This window comes from Macadamia integrifolia, chromosome 4 (assembly GCF_013358625.1).
Source record: "Macadamia integrifolia cultivar HAES 741 chromosome 4, SCU_Mint_v3, whole genome shotgun sequence".
In the NCBI taxonomy this organism is placed as follows: Eukaryota; Viridiplantae; Streptophyta; class Magnoliopsida; order Proteales; family Proteaceae; genus Macadamia; species Macadamia integrifolia.
The window spans coordinates 8,000,599-8,017,428 of NC_056560.1; the positions used below are offsets into that span (position 1 = coordinate 8,000,599).

The 16,830-nt window shown below is 37.1% G+C and overlaps 1 protein-coding gene across 1 annotated transcript; it reads right to left on the reverse strand.

Moving 5' to 3' along the window:
* Nucleotides 1–3,915: 3,915 nt before the first annotated feature.
* Nucleotides 3,916–14,646, reverse strand: LOC122077426 (cyclic nucleotide-gated ion channel 18-like). Its single transcript, XM_042643370.1, has 6 exons — nt 13,871–14,646; nt 12,269–12,481; nt 11,592–11,902; nt 8,194–8,305; nt 5,603–5,839; nt 3,916–4,812 (listed from the first exon to the last, which is right to left on the reverse strand). Exons 1-6 carry the CDS (start codon nt 14,339–14,341, stop codon nt 4,051–4,053), a joined length of 2,106 nt encoding a protein of 701 aa, XP_042499304.1. The 5' UTR covers nt 14,342–14,646; the 3' UTR covers nt 3,916–4,050.
* Between the last annotated feature and the right edge of the window lie 2,184 nt (nt 14,647–16,830).

A 16,830-nucleotide genomic window follows, 5' to 3' on the forward strand; every position in this document is an offset into this window, starting at 1 on the left:
TAAACTAAGTGCCCACCTAATCAATTTATTTATTTTTGATTTAAACTTGTATTATTGAAAAAATTAAAAATTAAAAAAGGAAATCAAACCTGTCTTGTCTCTTCTTTAAGTAGCATTTTTTTACAAATTTCAACATTAAAGGTACATTATAGCTAATCTATTTCATATATTAAATTTCAAATTTCAAATTTCAAATTTTGACTTGTATGGTGTCCAAAATTATTATATAATGACAATTGAGGTTGGATTGAAGGAGATTGGTGACAGAAAAGTCTATATTTGCAATTTGACACGCAGAGTTGTTATTCCACACCTATTTTTTTTTCCCGGTCAACCATGTGCACACCTAATCAATTTATTATTTTTAGCTTAAATTTGTTTTAATGCGGAAAAAAAATCACTATGAACTCAAAATCTGTCTAGGCTTATTTATTATTATTATTATTTTTGTCAGAAAGCTAAACTATTATAAAGAGAAAGAAGACCCAGTGAAACACCGAGTCACAACAAGTGACCTATTTACAAGAAAAGGTGGAGGATGAATCCACCAAACTCAGGAAATTTTAAGTCTAGGTTTATCTTAAAGTCGACTTTTTCTGTCAATTCCAACCTTGCTAAAGTATATTCTAATCATTTTAAAATGCCTAGGTCCTGTTTGTGATGGCTAAAATTATTGAATAATAACAATTGAGATTGAATTGCAGGAAATTGGTGACACAAAAATTCTATACCTGCAATTTGATATGCAGAGGTGCACATGCACATCTAATTTTTTTATTTTTTAGGTAAACTAAATCTACACCTAGTAACTTTATTGCATTGTACCTTGAACTTGTATTAAATTTTTTTTAGGTGGATACTATGATGTTATCATTATGGCCAATCAATGATTTAGTTCACAGTATTATTTATCTGTATATTAATATGTATCGATTTGGATTGAATGACTTTATCCCCCAAGATTTCAATTTTTTTTTACATTTTGTCTTTATTGGTTTTGTTTGGAATTGAGTAGAACTCACTCTTAAAATATTAACTATTAGAGAAATGAGCGTCCAAGTCTTTGTAATCCTTTGCATTAGAGTACTCACAATCGAAGTTTCAGATCTAAATCTAATACCACTTATTGTGACACAGGTAGAACTCTCCCTGAAGAACTAACCTTTATGGGCAAATTTTACCCCAATCCCAACAGGTTTATGCACTATTGATTTGGTATCGGATTGATATCAATGTTGCGGATATTGATATGAATCAACCGTACTAGCGGGTCTGATCCAGATACCTAAATAGAGTCTAGCCCCATGTCCAAATTCCCCCCCCCCTTCCCACACCACAAAAAAAAGATTCGGAGGAGTGGGGCCACCTTCAAAAGAGAGAAAAATGTAAGAAAGGTGCCTCCCTTGTCTTGGCAGGGTCTGGTGGTAAGATCGCTGTCTCATGTGGTGGGAGGGTTATATCTCTGTAGGAGAAGAATGATGGACGTTAAGGGTATCCAAAGCTAACTTGTCTAGGCCTTATTTATGCTTGCCTCTTCTGTTACTTTCATTCACTTGATGGGTAGTGTGGTGATCCCCTACCCCACCAACTTTATTGATTGTCTTTTTTAACCTTCAAAATTAAAATTAAAGGAAAAGATTTCTATGAGAGAGTGTGGTATCTATTCTTAGATACATGAGAGATGAAATGATTGATCTATTGAGATAAAAAATTATATCTATATAAATGTTTCCTTTTAGGTTTTTTTTTTTTTTTGCTATACACATATAGAAATTGCATTCTCCCAAAAACACCCTTCCTCAATAAATCATATGAAGAATAATAATGACATGTAAGGTTTTTCATTTTCCTTTTTCCACTAGAAATTATACAAAAGATCAAACCCACATAAGAGTTAAGGGATAGAAATTTATTTAAAAAAAAACACATGAGATCCACTAAAAAGTCATAAAAGAAATCCAAACCTACATGGGAATCAAAGAAAGGACCAAAAAAGGGCATTAAGTTAGACTGGGTAACATGAAGTGGGGGCAGATTTTGTGCCATTGGAAATTCTTGCTCTTTTGTCTTATAAAGGCTGAGAGCTACGTGGGATTGAGAAAGGGATGCTTATCACTTAGCCACCTGACTTCTCATATACGGAATCTCTCTCTCACAAGTCATGAGTACCAAACAATTGGTATCCACCTTAATTTCTGCTATTTCTTCTGAAGGGCTCATTTTCCTTCCCATATCCTAGTTAGTGACTAAAAGAAATTTATCTCTTTTCCCAATTCGATAGGACGACGACGGTAAGGAATTAAATGGAATCAGATTTGAGATATAGAGAAATTAAAATATAAGAAGTGGTTCCCTTTCGGGAGTATGGTCTATACTAATGTTTTCTGTCTCTTCCCTTTATTTTTTCAAATAAGGCGTAGCTTTCTTACATGGGAAGAAAGAGAAATACATGAAATGTTGACGTAGGCTTTGATTTCAAACATGGTTCTTTTTTCTTTTAAAAGATATCATTATTTTTAGGTTAGGGTGTAGTTCCTCATCAATAGATATTGCATGAAAATGTTGTATATATTTTTCTTCTGGTAACGTAAAGAGTGGTATATATAAAAGGTTTTTTTTTTTGGGGAAGACTATAAAAGGCCATTTGATGATGTGATCAGAGAAGGGGTGGGGTCCATGGCATGAAATGTGAGGTAGAAAGGGTGTGAGATGCAATTTGCACAATGGAATCATGAGAATCTTTTTCCCTATATTTTATTGTACTATTGGAAAATTTTATCCGAAAAACATTTTAAGAAGAGGGTTTCCCACTGACATCAATGTGGGGAGGAATCTATTAGCCACGCTAATGGTAATGCAAAAAATGGTACCATCCATGTGAAACCCACATGGTTAGAACAAGAGAGAAAAAATAATAAAAAAATCTCATGTAAGAGAAATAGTACCCATATCGTGGAAAACTTTCCCTCTTAAAAAATTTCCCCCCTCTCTCTCTAAGTGGTGAGACAAACTCAGGTTGAACTCAATGAACTCCTTTTATGCCACGAAGAAAGTTGATGAGAAGTCAAGCCTAGTGAATCATGGCTCCAAAGTGAGATTCGAGATGGAAATGAAAATGGAAAATACTATGTACCAGTACCACCTTGAATGAATCACTGCAAGTTACATACCACCCTCAGTGTTAGTGGCCTAATTGAACATAGAGATTCTCAAATCCAAACAACTACTATTTAGCTTAGTTGCTGAGTTGTGGTGTGTAAAAATCTCATACTCACCAGGAGGTCTCAAGTTTGAGTATCTCAAATCCTGGATCATCTTTTGAAAAATAAATAATTTCTAAAATATATCCACCACCATCCACGCCAATCTTGGGTTCCTTCCTGCATTTGGAATTCCCTCCATAGAATCTCTAGTGTTGACTGCAGCTAGGATGTGGATTGGATTGGGTGGTCAAACAGGATTCAGATCAGATCTGGACCACAATCAAATCTGTAGACAGTCCTAATCAAATTGAATTTTTGGGGTTTACATGTGTGAAACTGGCACTTATCAGTCTATCACTTCTATTGGAACAATCACATCCAGGATTAAATTGACATTTAGCTTCATTCTGAAGTAGGGTAATTACATCTCAACTACTCTCCAAAAGGGGCCATGCATTGATGCAAAACAGTAGCTTTCAGTGCTGGCTTAATGACAACACATACTACATAGCCCTTACAAGCAAAAAAAAAATCCAAATATTTGCAACTCTTACTTGACAGTTGGTTAGTGGGGGTCAAGAATTTAAACCCAAATGCTAGATCATACCTTCATAAATTGACAAACTCATTGATTTCTTTCTTTTTCTTTCTTTGCCACCCCTCCCCCCCCCCCCCCAAAAAAAAAAAATTCCTACCCAAAACAAGAAGGAAGAGAAAATGAAGGAGTATCTGGATTATCATCACTAGTAAAATATACATACATGTTACAAAGATCCTATCTAACCTCTGATTTGTCCCCTTTCCCAATTTACCATAAACAATTTTCTGGGCTAGTTTACCCACCATATCAGTCTTCAGAAAAATCAGGCTCTTCTGGCCTAAAAAGCTTGGGCATCTTTAAGCTGGAGGCAGAAGGGTCAACCACCTTGAACTGGTTAACTCCCCTTCTTGTATTTGCAGCAAACCTTGAAGCCAGTATTGTGGCCCCAAGATGTTGGGTGTTGGCATTTTCTGTCGACAATCTTTCAGTACCATCATCCTCAAAGTAATCATCCAAAGCCTCATCATCATAGTCACTCTCTTGGTTTGGAATTGACATATCATAGTAGCACTCATGCATCATCAGCTGCTTTGCTAGCTTTCTCTTCTTGTTCCGTCTCCATGCAGCTTGTATAATGCATGCTCCCCATGTCCTCCATTGGTGGGAATAGTACCTGAAGGCATGCTGGAGCTTCTTGCTGTGCAGACGCTTAAACTGATTGGCTACAAATTTGAGGTCTTCAGCACGGAGTGCAAATGCTTCAACTTCATTAAGGGCTCGGACTGTTCGCGTCGAGGAAGGCAGATTCAGGCTTGGGTTGCGTATTAGAGCCCAAGTCAGCAACTCTTCACCACAAAAATCTCCAGGTCCGAGGGTGATGGAATTGAAGAATCCAGTTCTTCCTCCATTGGTTGTGGAACTCTCAAGTTGCCCTCTGATAATGAAGAGCATCTCATTAACTGGATCACCCTCACGAACAATGTAGGTGTCCTGGGTACTCAAAGATGAGACTAAGCGTTCACATATAGCATCCAGGAGCTGATCATCCATTTGCGAGAAAAAAGGCACCTATAAATTGGAATATTGGGCGTCAAACCCGAAATGTTGGTTCTAAGTACACCAAAAAGTAGAAAACCATATCCGAGAAGCTTGATTTTCCATTTTAAGTTCCATGCTCGGTGTTTGCAGACCTTACAGTTTGACGCCTGCTTTTGTTGACTATGTAACTCTAAGCCAGTATGAATTTTCATTTGCTTTGGTAAATAATAGACTAAAAGTAATAGTACACAAAAAAGACTGAAATTTGACAGTGAGGTAGCACACAAGAAGCCAAGGCAAGATAATTGTTATAGCCAAGCTAGATACAGTTAGTTAAAGTGGTAATAGCCCACAAAATACCACTTGGAGTCCAACCCAAAACCTTAAGGCTTTAGGTGGAGATGGCTCAAGGGTATATTAAGACATTTCCAAGGTGACAAACAACCGATGTGGGGCTATACCTTTTTAACTCCCAACATCTCACCACTCCTCACACATAGGTTTGGCAGACAAAAAGATATACATCTTAAGGAGTACAACAAACGGACTGGCTCTGATACCTTGTTAAATTAAGTGGGATAGCTCACAAAATACCATTTAAGGCATTAGGTGAAGATGGCCTAAGGGTATATTTAGATATATCCAAGGTCCCAAATAACCGATGTGGGACTATGCCTCTATAGATCCCAACATCTCAATAACAATAAAATGCATTTTGAATTTTCAAATCATCAAGTAGTCCTAAAAAGGGTGGTTGTTGTAATTATTTTCCTCAGCAGATAAAAGTATCAACATATGTGGAAACCATAAAAACACTTACACGGCGGACAAGAGCAAGACATAGATGCCGTTGAATTTCACGACGAAGGTCTAAAGGTAAGGAACGCAATATAGACTCTTCATCTACTCCTCTTGTGGCTAACCATTTATACTGAACAAACCGGCGAACCCGCTCTTGAAGATCAAGAGGTAGTTGGCGATGCTTCATCCACTCTTCAGTGTCTCTACGCTTAACTCTCCACTCTTCGAGTCTCACAGTCATAGATGCAAGATAGGTCTTCATGGAACAAAAACACAGTGTTGATCAAATGCTCAAAACCATTAAGCTAATTATTACCACTAAATTTAAAATTTTATTATATTGTACATGTACAGATAGTCAACAAATGAGAATAGACAGATTTCCAGGATGACAGGTGAGCACACAAAGAACCAAACTTTCAGGCAATGGAACATTTGAACCTGCAGTTTATATTTGATAGGGCAGCTATATAACTCATTCAGGAAATGCCAACTCCTCAATGTTTAGTATTCTGGAGCTATGGTTATATGTGATGCTTATTCAAAGTCAAGATATTAAATGAACAGATGCCACAGAATGACAGAACTTTATATTACCATTAGTATCTGGTCATTATGTAAATATGTGCCTGATACAGAAAAACTGCTTGACAATTTTACTAGAAGGATTTTGTGAAGAATTACAGCATGTTCATTCAAAATTCAAAAGAAATCATTAATTATGGCTCCCAACTTGCACAAAGAGAATATGAAGTTTAGTTTTAAACTTGCCCTCAAAGAATTGTTTCCACACTGCTTCACAAGATTGTGGAGCATAACCATGTTGGCTCTTTTTTCATAATGAATTTCCCAGTGACAGGCAAATCTAAGGCCACCAAAAATTGAGTGCAGTCTGAGCTGAGCCTGGCCTCAACTTTGGACATGAAGCAGAGTCTGGTGCTGACAATTTTGAAGCTCAACGACTAATCCAAACTCAAATGTTCACTTCAAATCACCATAATGTTTCAGCCAACTTGGGCAGCTTAGACTCAAAACTGATGGTGCTGTTGTGCCACATCGCGGTCATTTGAGATGTGTTTGGACCAAGAAAGGTGCCACAGCAAAAGTACGGAGTACAGGGTGGGCAAAGACCGAGCTTGACCTAAACACCAGTGGAAGCCCAGGGAGACTCAGTCTAGCCAGCATTTTTGATATACATAAATTATAAACTCATCTTCTCAATATAAATAATTAACATCTATTATGTATCATATATCAGTGCTCCCATGGACTGTTGGACTGGGTAGTATGGTCACAGTCAGAGCATTGAATTAATGTCATAAGTAAATGACGCAATATATTTATATGCTAGTGCAAACAATATTTTAATGGAAAAAGAACAAAAAAATTCACACCTATAGGTGACATTTGTATCACCACAAAACAATGCTCCCTGGCCATGTGGCAGGCATGGATGTGAATGGCACTGGCACCATCTATCTTAATTCTTGTTTGTCGTTATTGTCTGTCCTTTATTCGCCATATTTTCCATGTTATCTTTTGTCTGTAAGCAAGTTCAGATGGGCTTACAATTGTTCTGTAACATTTTCTTGCAACTCATGAGTTTTTCAGGACCTTATGACGAAGAAGATGATTGGTAGAGGCCGTCGAGTTGGAGATTGTATCTTCTTGAAGACATTCCTCCTTCTATTGCATGTTCGAGTGTTCTGACTCCTCATTAGGATCACTGCCATTTGGGTCATCCATCTTTACAGAGTCTACAGAAGCTTGATTCTCGTTTTAGTTCTCTTTCTAGTTTAGAATGTAAGCATTGACATTTTGGAAAGCTACATCAAGTGAGCTATTCCACTTGAGTCAATAAACGGTCTGTGCACCCTTACGCTGTTCATTTGGACATATGGGGTCCTTACCCCGTTACATCCAAGTTAGGTTTTAAGTATTCCGTTACTTTTGTTGATGACTATTTCAGAGTTACCTGGCTTTATTTAATGAAAAATCATTTTGAGTTATTTTCTATCTTTTGTGCCTCTGTTGCTGAAATTTGAAATCAGTTTGATGACCATTAAATCAAAGGCTTATATAAACCCATTTCTGCAATCTTCCTGCATCATTTGGTTTATTGACTTTATTGGGCTTTACTGATTATTATTCAAGCTTACGGCTATTCTGGATTAATTTCCAGTCCTAGTCCTTATTGGAAGTTAAATCTTCTTCCTAGTCCTTATGAGAAAGGGAATTCTGGACAATTGGTACAACATACCCTGCTCTCTCATCACATCTTACATGTCAATTCAGTATCTGTAATCATAAAGTAACCCATAAGTGAAGCAATGGAAAAAACCATCTGTTCAAGCATTTTTATACTTGCAATCAAAAAAATTGTGGAAATCTCAGATAGCTGAATACTATTCTTCAGTTTTCAGCTACATGGTACAGAACCACATGCCGTTTTTCAGCACAACGCATTCTCATCCCTACGTTATTATTGTTATTATTATTAATATATATTTTTTTTTATTTGCATGAGGTGGAAATTATCCCCAAGAAACTCATAGCAATGCAAATCTAAGAAGCTTCACCAATACATAAAGAAAGAGAAGTACCAGATACCTGCATGTTTCCAATCAAGTGAGAGAACAGAACTAGACCCACAATGCATATTAGAATGCAAAATGTTGTCTCATAAACAGATGTGGTTGATCCCAAGCTTTGCCCATACGAACTACATAGCAATAAACACATCTGTATGAGAACAAAATAAACTTGGCATTCCATAACAAATAATATGCAAAATGGAACACCTCCAAAAATTATAAAGGCAACCAATGCCACTTTGAATTTTATTTTAGAAAAAAAAAATGGATGCATCACCAACTCTAAAGGATCAAGAGATAACCAGAAGAGAATTGAAATTAGAAGCAAGCATGGAATCATCATTCAAGGAGATAAGGTGACTTATCATAAGAAAATTTCTGGTAGGAGACAACCAATACTGTCTAATCATTCTTAAGTATCAATAGGTGCACAAACACCATAGTTTTGTTGCTATTTGATGATTTATTCTATTACCATTGCAATGAAACAAAGCAAATATAATTTGCCTAATGTGGAGCAAGAGTCATTGAATTGTATGTGAGTTCCCCATGGTTCACGGACAATAGCTATAGAGGAAAAACGAAATCAATAAACTGAACTATACTATTTTTCCTTGTCAACAAATTTATCATTATCTATCACAGAGAGAGAAGAATAAATCAAGTTGAAATCATGCTTTCTAGCAAGATTTATTTATGTTTTTGGTTTGTGAGACCAACATAAGGTTTCTTTAAGGTTTGAAGTTCATGTCTCTAAATAGAGTTAAATAAGTAGTATATGGACTGAAAATGCATTTTTTTTTATAGGTTTATGAGATTAGAAGCTATTGTCATTTAGTTAATTTTGTAAATAAGTTGATGAAAATAATTTTGGAAATTTTACTCCATTTTCATGTCATGGGAACTTCGACTTGCCCATGGTAACCTCCAACACCTCAACCAGCTTTCCAGATGTTGGGATGTCAAATACCAGGGTAAGGGTGTCAATTGGCTCAGTTCCGGTTTTTCGGTTTGGTTCAAAGGGATGATGAGGTAAAACCGAAACCGAACCAAGAACCAACTCGGTTCTGTATTTGGATACTCAAGCTGATTTCATTCGGTGCGATTCGGTTCTATATTTGGATACTGCGTACATTGGCCTAGGGTACCCTATTTATTTTGAAAAGGTCTACAACTCCTAGATTCTTCTATTTCTCTTTTAAGACACTATTTAAAAGTTGTAAGATCCATCACCCCATCATCTCATCCTTTTTTTTTCTTAGTTGGGCCAAGCTACCCAATACAGTTTTGCAAATTCAGGGAACATGCATAAAATTACCAATAAATGACATCATATAATAAGCCAGCTTTAAAATCACTTTCTTTAATCCCCTAAATACCTTTCTAAATTCTCTATATGCATGCATGTGCACTAAATTTAAGTTAATTGACTAACAAAAGGTAATAATAAAAAAGGGATAACTCATATATAACATGGAAATAATGTCAGGTTACCATTTCAAGCTACCACCATATACAAAATAGTCAACCCGTTGTACAAAGAGAAACATCATATGAATTTTACTAGGTCAAGTTAAAAGCAAATCCAAAATAGTCGACCAAGTCATTCAACTAATGACTCAGTACTAGTCACCTCCTAATCCGTTGGATGTCCCATTAGGAAAAATTCACATTAGTACCTAAATCGGTATAGTATGGGAGGACTGTTGATATACATTGTTGTTGCCCTTACTTACAGCTCGACTGATGCAGTTGCACGATGGACTTAGAAAAAAAAAATCTTTTGATTTGATTTTCTATTGTTTTAGAAATAATTTCTTTTTAAATTAGCTAGCTTCTAATTTTAGAATAGTTTCCTTTCAAGTAGTTTCCATTAATTGTTTGATTTTTTTCCTTTATATTGGACATGTAAACGATGGAGAAGTTCAGTTTTTAGATTTGATGAATAGAAACTTGGTTGAAAATTTCTTTGGTTTTGAAACCATGGCTGCCGACCCCTTTTTTCTCTCTCTGAAATCTTCTAATCTCTTCTTTTCCCTCTCTTATTTTCCTCTTTAGTTCTTCTTCTTCATCTCCATTACTTTCTCCTTTATTTCCTTTTTTTTTATTTTCTCAACTGCTGGATACTGTTCATCGTCTCTGATGGGCGGTGATACCTAACACAGAACAAGAGCTTGTTGCATCCTTGTTCTGTACCGGTTGACTCTGAAATTTTGGTCAAAGGCTCCTACCTTGAAGGCGATTCAGACCCTAGAGGATCACTTCCAAAGTCCTCCTCTGTGGTGGGTTACAAGATTGGTTTCAGGTCTGAACCCCAGGCTGCCGCCAGGTCCTTCTTTCAGGTTCCTCCCGCAGCCTTCCAACCTGCAGATTCCAAGGTTAGTTTTGTGGGTTTGTTAGAGCACCTCCTTGGGAATCCTCGCTTGAATTTTCAGAGCAAACCGAGACCTGCAGAGGAACTTCTATTGATTTGAAGCTGTCCAACCTTTCCGCCCCTGTTTTGGATCCTAGGAAGAAGATGACACAATCGTGAGTTGCCCCTTTTCTGTCTTTTCATTCTGTTTTAGCATTATGCCCTTTTTTTTGGTCTCTAATTCTTTCATATCCCTTGTTTCTATTTCACTTCCTATTGTAACCCCTTCAGATCACTTTTAATTCCCTTTACGTCCCCTCTTCCAAATAGCTCAATAATAAACTGTTTATTTACATAACTGCCACTGGTTTGTTTCAATTAAACTATTTGTTGATTGTGGGCCCATAAGCGATCCGACTCCCTCAGATCCACATCATCGACCTTTTAGGATAAGCCATTGTTGTTCGCTATTGTTTCACCTAAAAGCTCGAACCATTCGAGAATGGTAGCGTTGATATATACATCAACACTTCCCCACACATGCAGGCCAAGATTCCATGGTCCTTGCATGTGGAGCTCATGTGGCATTTCCTTCGCATGGTACTGAGAAAGAAGAAATGCCGGAAAACTCTTCTGATGCACTTCGCAAGAGTCGAACACTTGAAACATTTCCCCACATGCAAGCCAAGATCCTATGGTCCTCGCATATGGAGCTCACGTGGTATTTCCTTCACACATCACTGAGGGAGAAGAAATGTGGGAAAACTCTTCCAATGTATTTCCCAAGAGTTGAACACTTGACCACCTTACTCTGATACCATGTTCACTATTGCTTTACCTAAAAGCTCAAATTGTGGGAAGGGCAGCCTCAATGTATACATCAATAGTTGTAACGAGGATTAGCCATAGACAAATCAATAACATTCTCAATCATTGATGTATGAACTACACCACGAACCATCTTTTATTTACAATACTCAAAGGCCACACCACCCCTCCCCCCCTTTCTTTTTTAAGTAGATACATTTAGGAACTGAATATTTAAGTTAAAGGGAACATACCTTAAATTTTTCAAACCCCACCAAAGGCAATAGAAATACCTCTCCAAGAACCTTGATGTAAGAACCTCGTTCGTTAAAGCATCTTCATATATTCCATATTCAAAGTGGAGATTAGGATTTAAAATATCGCAATTAGAAAGAACATGAGTCATATTCAACCAAGTTTTCCGATCCTTCTGTTTCAAACTTCTACAATCCAGAAAATTAGGATTACATGGAACCCGCATAGCAGTCTCCTCCTTTCTACACTCTGATCTCCAGCATGTATGCTGTCGTTCGATAGACAACAGATACCAGGAAGCTCCCAAGACCTGCACAGCAGCAAAATTGGTAAAGAACTAAGTATAACATTAGCAAGGATCTCAATGCAATTATATATTTCCTCCCTTTCAAGGAACGATCTTGTCAATAACAGAATGCATGCCTTGAATTTTAGTGAATAAGCACTAAAACTTACTCAGTGATGCAAGAGAGAGGACCCTTCTGGTAGTTTTTTTTTTTTTTTTTCAAGTTTATAGCAGCAGATGAGGTCATCAAGGGTCAACAAAGTCATGTGTGTTTATGTGGTCCACAGGAGACTTTTTGGCTCTGATGTTTATGATAGAGACATCTATCACATTTTTTTTCTTTTCAACATCCACGAGTTTACAATCAAAAATGGGGAATTGAATACATACATGACTAGCCAGCATATAGAGGATGAGATTGTACGCAGCTCCTGCCCAAGCAGTCCTAGCAACAACTCCAGTATTTTTAATGATCCGACGATTCAAAGGGAAAATGAGAAATAATCTAGGAACATACTGAAAGAGAACAATCAAAGCAAGCGTGTTGTTAGTGTGACCACTAGAGGAATTCCTCACTGCTGGCATAATAAACCAGATGACGATCTGCAAAACAAAAATCAACAGAAGCTTAAACTCTATCAGAGGCAGATAGAATGGACACCAATAACGTAAAAAACAAAACGTTGGACATTTCAAAAACACAATAGCTTAGCACTGCCATGGAATAATAATCTGCATTCAAAAGTGCTTGGCATCCTTCAGGTTGTACTAAGCAATAAGATTCACTAAATGCAGCCCACTTGACCAATAGTGCAGGCACAGGCAGATTGCAATGGAGAGAGCCAACTCTGATGAAATTAGTTTTTGACTTCCTTGTAGCTCGGCAAGCCAAGTGATGGCACCAAGATGAAAACTGAATCAGAAATGACAACTCAACTACGACTTTTTCCCAACTATGAGGAAGAAAATGTTCTATGTTATGAACCTCTGTTGTGAAACACTCCTGAGGCTCACAGGTCTAAACTCCACAGAGCACCCATGCCACCCATATCAGCTCCCACAGTCTCCACAGAGGACCAGCACCTTGGCAACATGTTGTCCCCTCCCATACAGCAGGGAGGTCATGACCCACAAATTTTCAGTAAGCATCATGCACTCGCAGTTGTAATTCATTTTTCTTTTTACAAATGATCTTTTGATTATTTTCATATGTTACTGTGATAATTCTCATTTCTACTTTCCTTTCCATATTATTGGAAATCCATAGACATGAAAGCGTATTAAAGACACTGAAGGAATCGAATCATCAGATATCACTCCTTATTGAATTCATGTGCCCAAACCGGTACTTGTCAAGTATCATCAAACCAATAGTTGCCACAATACAATCTTAAAGTCTGTTTATGTGGTTTAGCTAATAATTTAGTTACCTCTATAGCCCTTAGAAGCTCATAAACAGTACTCTTCCTTGATCATATGGTGTATAATTATCTGCTAAAATAAAAATTAACACCAAATTCCTCTAACTGTTACCTTTATAAGGTGTAGCCTATCATATAATTCATCGAGGGGTTTCAAACACTACATGCTAATAATGTTTGACACATCAGAAACAATGCCTGATTTCCCACATTATTCATTCTCTTTTTCTCTCAAATCTCATGCTTTGCTTCGGTATCAAACATGAAAAATAAGAATACGGATAACGCATCCAGGTGTTTTAAGGGAATTTTAAAAATGGTCATCATTTTGTATGAATCGTGCCCTTGACCTACTTTCACCATCTCATACCATGAATAAGAAATAATGATGAACACAAATATTTTTGACTTGTTCTTCAAATATTATTCTGTCAGTCAATGATCAAATTTACTCGAGCATGTGAAATGTACCAATGAGGTAAATCATTAAGCTCTCCACCTTGCTACAAATATGAACAGATATATGGAAAGTGTACGACAATTGGACTGTGTATGAAATAAAATGGCTCACCTGCGGAAGAGGGAGAGTTGCGGCAAGATCAATTACAAAATCCGACTTCAAGTATCGTAATGCAATCTGTCGTCGATCCATTACAAGCTCGCCCCTCCCAAAAACCCTAGAACTAGGTGCAACGAATGCTGTCCGAAACTTCATAAACATATGCACCAAATAGAAAAAATCGCCCACCGTCCGGAAAAAGGTCACAACGATGCCCAAGTTGAAGTCCATAGTCAAGCAGACGGGACCTCCAACATGGGGAAGATAGAAATAGAGGGGATCGAGGGAAAGCGCAATCAGACAGGACACAAGGAAGACATGATTCCACTGCGTCACGATCCTGCCACCTGGATCCAAAATTTTTTTGGCGGTGAATATAGCCAATATTTGATACTGCCATGGCGTCTCTCGTTCGGAGATCGGCGGAGAAATTCGACGGAAAGGGCGGAAAATCGACGCCGGCGAAGGATTGATGTTATTCATCTTCCATGGCGCGGACGGATTTTCCCAATCCTGAGAAACACCATCCACCGGCAGTATCGAATGGAAGGAGAGAACCAGAACCAAAACCAAAACAGAGAAGGAGACAAAGAACGTAAAAGTCGAGCAACAGGAGGAAAGAACAGAAGAGAAGTGTTGTTGACGTTGGGGTTAGGGTTACGATTCCATTCTGCGCGGAATTCACGGGAAACCAGAGAAGCTGCATAGATTTCGGGGTAGCCATGGCCGCAATGCCGCGAGCAGTGGGAATTAGGAAACTAAGCAAGAACACGCGAAAGCCCGAATGGTAAGCAAGAACACGCGAAAGCCCGAATGGTTTATTGGCGCGTCTCAGCTAATCTGTTTAACTTTTGAATCGTGGCGGCCTGGCGGGGTAACGACTAACGATACGGATGGCGTGTTTGGACTTTGGAATGCCAACGGACAAACGGTGTTAAGAGTTAAGACATGTTTACGGATTATGAACTGACAGAAATACCCCAAATAATTGATAACTATTTATCAATTTTAATTTGAAGAAAATAAATTTTTGGATGATTTACATCAACCGCCTCTGACGTTTGCCTATATTACATCATTTTCCTAAAAAATCATTTATTACATTTAAACTAAAAAATAAACTCCATTAGACTAATGTTAGTTTTAGAATATAAAAAGACATAATTACCCCTCTTTCTATTCTTCTTCTTCTTCTTCTTCTTCCATTGTTACCTAAAACTTGTGACGGTGCCGAGCTCTCCACCACTATCATTGGCATCTCATCGAACGATCAGTCAAACAACATCAAAGAAACAAAGACGATACCTTGAGGCGGTCAGCATGGAAAAAATTACAAAAGCAAATCAAATATCTAGTTCACCCGAATATCAACCATCAAAGTTCTCCGGGCAGTCGGGAGGGAATTTGAACCATCTCTTCTCTTTAAAATGGCCACTGAACATTCCAGAGTTCCTTTTTAGAAACCAGCCGAGTGAGAGTTTGAATTGACTCAGCCAGTGAAATAGGATTGGCTCGGGACTATAGAGTAGAGAGTGGGAAAGAGAGTCCCGCTGGCCTAACAAGTAATCGGTTCATACAGTAAGACTTCAACCATCTTCGAGTGTTTATAATCAAAACTCGTCTTGCGCGCACTCTCGTTCAGATGGTAATGAGAGGTTCTTCTCCCTTCATAACAGACATTCAATAAACATTTTTCTAATAGGAGTATGGTTTGCAATCAAATATCAAAGCATTTTGCTCCGATTGTGACACCTGCCGATGAGTGCAGAGCAAGATCATCAACCGCTAATTGTCTTTCAACATCATATTACGTTAAAAATAAATAAATAAATAAATAAAATCCAATTACGAGCAAAACTGCTTGGATGCTTCCCATAGCTTTGCAACCAGTGGTGTATTTATGATTTCGAAAGAAGGCAAATCCTATGAGAAGCATAAAAAGAATAAGAAGAAGAGGAGGAGGGGGGAGGGTAAATATGTCTTTTTATATTCTAAAATTAACACTAGTTTAACGGTGTTACTTTTTTGGGTTTAAATGTAATAATAAACAAGTTTTTAGGAAGATGATGAAATATAGGCAAACGTAACGGAGGTTGATATAAATCACCATTTTTTTATTTTTTATTTTTTATTTTTTTTTGTTTTGTAACAATTGATTTGGTTGGTGATTGTTTTATAGCATTTTAAATAATGGCAATATCATGGTAATTTTAGATCATGCTATCAATACTTAACAAAAATTATAAGAGTAATTTATAGTGTCACTCCTTAGAGAATGCCACTATTAGAAAAACACCCCGTGGTATCATTATTCTCTCTATATATCAAAGGTCAAACATGCTCTCTATTACTGTGGATTCAAGATTTATCCTAATGATTGGCACTGATAACTGATCCCTTGGAGAGTGTTAAGGGAATTGGTCAGTGAATGAAGTCAACATCTAAGAAGGCACATCTATTAATCTTTTTTTTTTTTTTTTGAATAGAATTCATTGATTATAGTGTGGGTTACACATGTAGTTAGCAATCACTATTACAAAGATCGACTAACCACGAAGTCGAGATAGATCAAAATGTCGCACATTCTAACTACACTTTAAATAGATCCATGAGAAAAGGGATGTTAGACTTCCATAGCAACCCTTTCATTGCTTTACCTTAATCAATTCTAAGGGATTGAAAAACACAATCAAAAAGCGGTGGAACATAAGAAAGGGAGAAGGGCTAATTCGAAACCAATTGTCAAAATCTTTGATATACCCTAAAATATAGAAATTAAATTCAGATGAACAAAAATCATTAACTAAATCTATGCGTTTTAGAATAACAGTAACTTCAAATGGTTTGTTAATTATTATTGATAGAAAAAGAAAAAAAATAACGAAATTCTTTGAAGTTCGAGAGGATCAAGCAGAAGCAAAGAGAGGCAGAGGGAAGAGAGAACTTAAAACAAGATTTAAAAAAAAAAAAAA